A 9,865-nucleotide genomic window follows, 5' to 3' on the forward strand; every position below is an offset into this window, starting at 1 on the left:
GAAAGAGCTAGAGATCGGCCACTAGGAAAGTATATAGACTTGTTTCAGTGTACGTCAAGAAAGAGCTAGAGATTGGGCACTAGTAAGTTATATAGGTGTGTTTCAGTGTACGTCAAGAAAGAGCTAGAGACTGGGCACTAGTAAAGTATATAGGCTTGTTTCAGTGTATGTCAAGAAAGAGCTAGAGATCGGGCACTAGTAAAGTATATAGGCTTGTTTCAGTGTACATCAAGAAAGAGCTAGAGATTAGGCACTAGTAAAGTATACTAGTAAAGCTTGCTTGTTTCAGTGTACGTCAAGAAAGAGCTAGAGAGGCTTGTTTCGAAAAAAGAGCACAGACTGGGCAAAGTAAAGTATAGGCTTGTTTCAGTGTATGTCAAGAAAGAGCTAGAGACTGGGCACTAGTAAAGTAAAGGCTTGTTTATATAGGCTTGTTTCAGTGTACAGTCATGTCAAGAAAGAGCTGGAGATTGGGCACTAGTAAAGTATATAGGCTTGTTTCAGTGTACGTCAAAGAAAGAGCTAGAGATTGGGCACTAGTAAAGTATATAGGCTTGTTTCAGTGTGTATGTCAAGTAAAGTATAAAGCTTGCTCAAGAAAGACTGGGCACTAGTAAAGTATATAGGCTTGTTTCAGTGTATGTCAAGAAAGAGCTAGAGATCGGGCACTATCAAAGTATATAGGCTTGTTTCAGTGTACGTCAAAAAAGAGCTAGAGACTGGGCACTAGTAAAGTATATAGGCTTGTTTCAGTGTACGTCAAGAAAGAGCTGGAGATTGGGCACTAGTAAAGCATATAGGCTTGTTTCAGTGTACGTCAAGAAAGAGCTGGAGATTGGGCACTAGTAAAGTATATAGGCTTGTTTCAGTGTACGTCAAGAAAGAGCTAGAGACTGGGCATTAGTAAAGTATATAGGCTTGTTTCAGTGTATGTCAAGAAAGAGCTAGAGACTGGGCACTAGTAAAGTATATAGGCTTGTTTCAGTGTACGTCAAGAAAGAGCTAGAGACTGGGCACTAGTAAAGTATATAGGCTTGTTTCAGTGTATGTCAAGAAAGAGCTAGAGACCTGGGCACTAGTAAAGTATATAGGCTTGTTTCAGTGTATGTCAAGAAAGAGCTACAGACTGGGCACTAGTAAAGTATATAGGCTTGTTTCAGTGTATGTCAAGAAAGAGCTAGAGACCTGGCCTAAAGTATATAGGCTTGCAGACTGGGCTAGTAAAGTATATAGGCTTGTTTCAGTGTATGTCAAGAAAGAAAGAGCTAGAGTATATAGGCTTGTTTCAGTGTATGTCAAGAAAGAGCTACAGACTGGGCACTAGTAAAGTATATAGGCTTGTTTCAGTGTATGTCAAGAAAGAGCTAGAGACCTGGCACTAGTAAAGTATAAAGGCTTGTTTCAGTGTATGTCAAGAAAGAAGAGACCTGGCACTAGTAAAGTATAAAGGCTTGTTTCAGTGTATCAAGAAAGAGCTAGAGGCTGGCACTAGTAAAGTATAAAGGCTTGTTTCAGTGTATGTCAAGAAAGAGCTAGAGACCTGGCACTAGTAAAGTATAAAGGCTTGTTTCAGTGTACTTCAAGAAAGAGCTAGAGACCTGGCACTAGTAAAGTATAAAGGCTTGTTTCAGTGTATGTCAAGAAAGAGCTAGAGTCAAGAAAGAGGCTTGCAGTGTATGTCAAGAAAGAGCTAGAGAACTGGCACTAGTAAAGTATAAAGGCTTGTTTCAGTGTATGTCAAGAAAGAGCTAGAGAACTGGCACTAGTAAAGTATAAAGGCTTGTTTCAGTGTATGTCAAGAAAGAGCTAGAGACCTGGCACTAGTAAAGTATAAAGGCTTGTTTCAGTGTATGTCAAGAAAGAGCTAGAGACCTGGCACTAGTAAAGTATAAAGGCTTGTTTCAGTGTATGTCAAGAAAGAGCTAGAGACCTGGCACTAGTAAAGTATAAAGGCTTGTTTCAGTGTATGTCAAGAAAGAAGAGACCTGGCACTAGTAAAGATCGGCCAGTGTATGTCAAGTAGCTAGAGACCTGGTACTAGTAAAGTATAAGGCTTGTTTCAGTGTATGTCAAGAAAGAGCTAGAGACCTGGCACTAGTAAAGTATAAAGGCTTGTTTCAGTGTATGTCAAGAAAGAGCTAGAGAACTGGCACTAGTAAAGTATAAAGGCTTGTTTCAGTGTATGTCAAGAAAGAGCTAGAGACCTGGCACTAGTAAAGTATAAAGGCTTGTTTCAGTGTATGTCAAGAAAGAGCTAGGCCACTAGTAAAGTATATAGGCTTGTTTCAGTGTATGTCAAGAAAGAGCTAGAGAGACCTGGCACTAGTAAAGTATATAGGCTTGTTTCAGTGTATGTCAAGAAAGAGCTAGAGATCGGCCACTAGTAAAGTAGGCTTGTTTCAGTGTATGTTAGAGACCTGGCACTAGTAAAGTATGTAGTGTACATCAAGAAAGAGCTAGAGACCTGGCACTAGTAAAGTATAAGGCTTGTTTCAGTGTATGTCAAGAAAGAGCTAGAGACCTGGCACTAGTAAAGTATAAAGGCTTGTTTCAGTGTATGTCAAGAAAGAGCTAGAGACCTGGCACTAGTAAAGTATAAAGGCTTGTTTCAGTGTATGTCAAGAAAGAGCTAGAGAACTGGCACTAGTAAAGTATAAAGGCTTGTTTCAGTGTATGTCAAGAAAGAGCTAGAGACCTGGCACTAGTAAAGTATAAAGGCTTGTTTCAGTGTATGTCAAGAAAGAGCTAGAGATCGGCCACTAGTAAAGTATATAGGCTTGTTTCAGTGTATGTCAAGAAAGAGCTAGAGATCGGCCACTAGTAAAGTATATAGGCTTGTTTCAGTGTATGTCAAGAAAGAGCTAGAGACCAGCCACTAGTAAAGTATATAGGCTTGTTTCAGTGTATGTCAAGAAAGAACTAGAGACCTGGCACTAGTAAAGTATATAGGCTTGTTTCAGTGTACGTCAAGAAAGAGCTAGAGACTGGGCACTAGTAAAGTATATAGGCTTGTTTCAGTGTACATCAAGAAAGAGCTAGAGACCTGCTATACTTCTATACTTAGATGAGGGATTGAAATTTAGTACCAAAATAGAAGTACAAAATTACTAATTCTTGATGTTTAGTAAAACAAAAATGGGATAAAAAAGTGACTGCCCAGTGGAAAGTTTGAGGCCAAGTTGCTAAAAGGTGACAGGAAGTCTGAGTGACTCATTGTATATGTGTTGCATGAGAGACACAGACAATATTAAGTTTATAAAATTAAGTTCTTTATACCATCATCACTTCATTCTTTAAATATTTGCTTCTAGATAATAAATATTTTAGTCTCATTCATTAAGGCTTCCTTGTATCTCCCTGCAGTTTACAACATGCCTATTGCTGATTAGCTCCATTTTCAGATAAAGTTGTGCGTACACTGAAACACTTTAGATAGCAGTGGGTGCCTTTTCTTGTTGTGCTTCAATTAATGAAGAGAATTTGTTGCAGCAAAGTTCAGGGCATATTACAGCAGGTACTTTTTCTTTATAACTTGAAAATATCATTTCAGCAGATTTCAGGGGATATTTCAGTAGGTCTATGTGAGCCTGAAACGGTGCTACATTTGCCCAACTGATGGCATGTTAAGCACCTCGTCCTTTAAGATCAACCCTAACAGCAGACCCTGATGGCTCAATCGAGCTCACTTAACAGCAGCATACTACTTCAATTATTTCTAAAGTATCTCAAGCCAGGAGTATAATTGATACAAGGCTGGGTTCTAAGGTAATGAAAGTGGCCGGAGAACGTGCTTGCTTTGGAAAGGCCTCATTCAATGTATTTCTAATCTTAGCCTTTGTAATCCTCACTGCAGCGTGTGGCCAGTGCAATCAGGAATATACCATCGGCGACGCCAACTTCATGGACATAATTGACTGGAAGTCACCTGGTTGGGATCAAGGTCAGAATTACCCAGATGGCTGCACTTGCACATTGAAAGTCCACGTGAGTATCCTCTGTGCTTCTTTTGGATGTCATCATTATGGTCATGAAGGAATAAAACCCTAAATCTACATTAACTTGTCGCCCCAAAATACTGTGAAATTTTCAGAGCATGCGGGTGCCTTATAAGGTCTCCCACCAAGCTGAATTGTGAAAATGAGGAATACTGAGACAAGTAGAAATGGCAAAAACTGATTGAGGGTGAAAGGATGAGGTATTCTGGTATTGTGGAAAGGATGGAACGTTCTTTGGAGGGTGTACGAAGTAGCCAATTTACTGAAGATTTTTGCAAATTGCTTTCTTTGACAGTTTGAAAGTTTTCTCTTTGTCTGAAGTCACAAACGTATAGAGAAAACTCCTTACTGTATATATATATATATATATATATATATATATATATATATATATATATATATATATATATACATACAGTATATATATATATATATATATATATATATATATATATATATATATATATATATATATATATATAATCTGCAAGGTTTAAAATTACATTGTATAATCTTTAAATATGATGGGATAAAAAATTTTTGACATTTATTATTATTATTGTTATTATTATTATTATTATTATTATTATTATTATTATTATTATTATTATTATTTAGATAAAATAAAAACCCTCTCCTTTTGTGTTACATCTGTTTTCATTCTCTCTGACCACGAAGACAATTTAGCCCAAGGGTTTTAATTGTATTCATAACAATACGTCACCTTTAAAGAACATGATTGTACTTATATGGTTGTTATAATCATTGAATGTTCAATATATATCCACAGCCAGGTTAGGTTAGGTGAGGTTAGAAGTTTCTATGGCAGTTACATTAAAAGGGCATCATTTGCAAAAGAAAGGAAGAGAGGCGTGTTAAAATCCTAGAGAAATAAAGGTAAACATCATATCAAATGAGGTTACTGATGGCACTCAGAGCTGAGTGGCTGCTCATCAGGATTTCTGGTGAAGAAATAGTGTGTGCTCATCTATAATCCTTTTACTGTATATAGCCTCGCAAATGGGAAGAGTCTTTTGGTGTTTTCTTTTGTCGTGATTGCCTGATACTATCAGGACTTCCTGCTTTGTTGTGTTTCTAGTTGAAGAAAATTGCGTGATTTTTCGTCTGTATTCAGGTACGTCTGAGTCAGTGGGGTTACTTCGTGTACGATTTCGCCGCTGGGTCTAACATCAAAGCTCTGAACAACTGCGCCTATGACCGCATGGAAGTCAACCTTAATGGAAACAAAGATATGTAAGTCTTCACGGGTCTACTCTGAAAGAGGCAACTGACTACCAGGGCCATTCAGCTGACTCAGACACCATCCCTATTCTAAGAAACCTACATGCCTCTAAAATTTCAAAATATAATTTAATTTAGCAGATTAGAATATATGTCAAAGTTTACTGCTCTGCCTTTATAGTTCTCTCGATAAATTCTTGTCTGCCAATGCGGAATAGTAGCAGTGACCTTAAATATAATCAAAGGCCCCAGTAACCTGAGATCTGGTCAGTGGTTGGACGAAGACAAACGGTTGCCTCTGTTAACTTTTTCACATTCTGTTCTGTCCCATATATTGCCATTCTGTAACCAAGGAGCAAAAACAAAAAAATATTATTATTCTTCTCTCTCTCACTCTGATATTATATCTTTCTACAGATGGTGCGATGCTAACATGTCTAAGTACAGTGGAGGAGAATACACTACTGGCGTTCCACAGGACTACACATTTACCTTTATTTCGGATGCAGGGGATGGGAACCAAGTGGCGGCAGGTTTCAGTCTAACAATCCAAGGTAAAAGATTCAGTCTAGTAATTACAAGTGGAGGAACAGTCTATCATTTCGAGAAAGAGATTCAGTCTAACATTTCGAGGTAGAGAATCAGTGAGGGTTCAATCTCGAAATTAGGGATTCATTCCAGCAGTTATTGATGAGAAATCGATCCATCACTTTACAAAAAAGATTGACTCTAATTGTTGAAGATGAATATAAAATCTAATAATTTTATGAGAGCCGTTAGTCTAACAATTAGAGAATCAGTCCATCAATTCAAGCCAACGATTCATTCCAGCGAATAGATGTGTAATCAAATAATTAATTTAAGAATATGGTTTTGTCTAACACTTCAGTGTAAGGATTCAGTTGTCATTCAAACAGGATTTAGTCTGATAACTGGGAGTCAGTCAACAATTTCAGGTAAGGATTCATTATTTAAGTTAGTGATTAGATAGAGCAAAGATCCAGTCTACCAATTCCAGGTGATTATTTGTCATACAAGGAGGGATTCAGTCAGTGATTCAAGTTGGATTAGTTCCAGTGATTCTAGATGGGGCCTCAGCCTGTCGCTTCAAAACAAGGATTGAATACGGCTACTCAAACTGTCTAACAATTTTAGGTAATGCTTTGGACTAACAATTAAGGGTCCCAACTACTATACTCTGGGTTTCATTGTAAAAGTTCAAGGTCGATAATCATTCTTGTAAACTGAAAGTGAGGATTATATTTAACTATTCGGATACAGTCAGCCATTTCACGCAAAAATTAATTCTAGTGACTCCATCAATTCAGTTTATCAATTCAAGGTAAGGATTCAGTATTGCACTGAAAGTAAGTATTTAGCCTAACAGTTAAGGACTTAGTCTTTGGTGCAAGGCAAGGATTCTTTCCAGTGATGAATGATGGTGCTCCAGTAATCTAGAATTTCTAGAACTTCTAGATAAGTATCTAATCTAGAAATTCAAAGTAAATATCAAGTCTAACCATTTGAATAGAGGATTGGATCTAATAGCTAAAATTTCCCGCAACTATTCAGGATAAAGATTCCTTCCAGTGAAGGTAGATGTGAACTCAGTACATCATACAAAATAATGATTCATGGTAGGTGTGAACTCAGTACATCATACAAAATAATGATTCATGGTAGGTGTGAACTCAGTACATCATACAAAATAATGATTCATAATAGGTGCAAATTTAGCACATCATTCAAAATAATGATTCATAGTAGGTGTGAATTTAGTACATCTTACAAAATAATGATTCATAGTAGGTGTGATTTAGTACATCATACAAAATAATGATTCACTCAGTACATCATACAAAATAATGATTGTGAATTTGAACTCAGTACATCATCAAAATAATGATTCAAAATGCAAATGCACATTCATACAAAATAATGATTCATAGTAGGTGTGATTTAGTACATCTTACAAAATAAAATAATGATTCATACAAAATAATGTAGTAGGTGTGAACTCAGTACATCATACAAAATAATGATTCATAGTAGGTGTGAACTCAGTGCATCATACAAAATAATGATTCATAGTAGGTGTGAACTCAGTACGTCATACAAAATAATGATTCATAGTAAGTGTGAACTCAGTACATCATACAAAATAATGATTCATAGTAGGTGTGAACTCAGTACATCATACAAAATAATGATCCATAGCAGGTGTGAATTTAGTACATCATACAAAATAATGATCCATACCAGGTGTGAATTTAGTACATCATACAAAATAATGATTCATAGTAGGTGTGATTTAGTACATCATACAAAATAATGATTCATAGTAGGTGTGAACTCAGTACATCATACAAAATAATGATTCATAGTAGGTGTGAACTCAGTACATCATACAAAATAATAATCCATAGCAGGTGTGATTTTAGTACATCATCATACAAAATAATGATCCATAGCAGGTGTGAATTTAGTACATCATACAAAATAACGATTCATAGTAGGTGCGAACTCAGTACATCATACAAAATAATGATTCATAGTAAGTGAACTTAGAACATCATACAAAATAATGATTCATAGCAGGTGTGAATTTAGTACATCATACAAAATAATGATTCATTCTATAAATTCCTGGAAAGTAACCAATTCAGCAAATTCAGGGCGAGGATTTAGTCTTACAATAAGAGTTTCAGTCAACAATTCAAGGGTTCTTTCCAGTAGATATAAGTAGGATTCAAGACAAGGAAACAGTCTGGAAAACCAAGGATTGTCCATGTTTTAATTTTCTTCAACGATAAACGTCATTATAATAAATCAATTAATTCGCCTTTTCGTTTCTCCGCAGCTTATAATTTCGGCCGGCACCTTTAAATGGAAGGTTCTCCCCCTCCCCCGTTGAAAAAGTACCTCCAATCAAAAAGTACCCTTCCCTTACCCTACACACATACCGTCCCTCCCCCAACCCAACACAAATATTATCGCCAAGGACCAGAAGATTTGGAAGCGTGGGACCGGCATCAACAACTGGAGGATAATTGAACTGCTATGAAAATGTTCTGAAAACGTTTTTGGATGACCGATTGTTGATTCATTAAAATATTCTTTGGTATAAAACTACTATACACTGACCTGAGTCAAATCTACATCCCTGTATGCCACTGTGATCTGTTGCTCTTTTTTGTAATTTATTTAGGTGAAATTTATCGACTTTCTTTAGCTGTATCCAGCTGTAATCTAACTGTATTTCATTTCATGGTTTTCGCTCGTAACAGAAAGTAATATGGAGTCTTTATATGGTATATTAAGCAGCAATTTGTTTTAATTTTCTTTAAATTATCCCTGCTTTACCAGTATCAGAAAATACATTCAAATAATTACCTGCAGTGTCAAAGTGTAATGTAGAGTTTACTGTAATGTATTATTTTTTACCTGGAAACAAAATTAGACTGAAGTTTGATCTGCTGTAGCAAGCAGTAATCTATTGTCATTGCTAAAATTTATGTTTTTTTTAACACTGGAAAGGGACCGTCTTTTGAGTAAGCAAAACTTTGGAGGCCTCAGGAAAGAATTTACTTCTGTAACAAACAATTGCAGTGTTATTTTAAAGAAGGCCTACTTAGTCTCCTTTTTTTTTTTTTTTTATAAATTTGCAGCTGTTTGATATGCAGAATTAAAAAAAGTTATATGCAGACATTTCTTTTCATTTTTCCTGTGATGGGGGGCTTATTTAAATTTGTGACCAACTCTTTGGTATTTTTGAAGCCTGAAAAGTCTATTACATTCTCATAAATAGGCAGTCTATTATAATTCCATAAGTAGATTATCATATTTCTGCGGTGCAAAAACTTACAGTAATTTTGTACACAGGTCATTTCCATTTCTTCAAGGATAATGAAATAGATTAATTCTAACTTGAAAAACTGTTCTTATATAAACAGGTCATTTCCATTCTTCAAGGATAATGAAATAGATTCATTCTAACGTGAAAAACTGTTCTTCTATAAATAGTTCATTGCCATTCTTCAGAGATAGAGAAATAGATTCATTCTAACATGAGAAATTCTTCTTCTATAAATAGGTCATTGCAATTCTTAGGTCATTGTTCTTCTATGACAAGACATACAACAGTTTCACTGATAAGGCCTTGGTCATTATTCAGTAAAGAAAACAAACCCTTAATTGTAATTGTAGACAAATTTGGGTTTTAGTTATTTTGGGAAAGTCTATGATTTTATTAAAAGCTGATTTATACTCAAGGGGAAAAATGATTAAAAAAGGGATAATTTATGCAATCTTTTATTAACCTGTTATTATTTTATTATTATTATTATTATTATTATTATTATTATTATTATTATTATTATTATTATCTGGAATTAAGACAATCTACGTCTTAAAGTAAGTTTCTTAAATACATATATATTATTATTATTATTATTATTATTATTATTACTATTATTATTATTATTATCTTGAATTAAGACAATCTAACTTACATCTTAAAGTAAGTTTCTTAAATACATATATATATATATATATATATATATACATATATATATATATATATATATATATATATATATATGTGTGTGTGTGTGTGTATATATATATAT

General features: G+C 35.0%; 1 protein-coding gene across 8 annotated transcripts in view; it reads left to right on the forward strand.

Moving 5' to 3' along the window:
- LOC136837058 (uncharacterized) overlaps window positions 1-9,539 on the forward strand; it is a 26,800-nt gene extending 17,261 nt beyond the window's left edge. For all 8 annotated transcript variants that reach the window (XM_067101641.1, XM_067101642.1, XM_067101647.1 and 5 more), the window contains 4 exons: window positions 3,854-3,984; window positions 5,131-5,249; window positions 5,655-5,791; window positions 8,098-9,539. In XM_067101641.1, coding sequence (XP_066957742.1) covers window positions 3,854-3,984; window positions 5,131-5,249; window positions 5,655-5,791; window positions 8,098-8,123 — 413 coding nt within the window. In that variant the 3' untranslated portion in view covers window positions 8,124-9,539. The remainder of the gene's footprint in view (window positions 1-3,853; window positions 3,985-5,130; window positions 5,250-5,654; window positions 5,792-8,097) is intronic.
- The last annotated feature ends 326 nt before the right edge of the window (window positions 9,540-9,865 follow it).

This window comes from Macrobrachium rosenbergii, chromosome 57 (assembly GCF_040412425.1).
Source record: "Macrobrachium rosenbergii isolate ZJJX-2024 chromosome 57, ASM4041242v1, whole genome shotgun sequence".
NCBI classification, from domain to species: Eukaryota; Metazoa; Arthropoda; class Malacostraca; order Decapoda; family Palaemonidae; genus Macrobrachium; species Macrobrachium rosenbergii.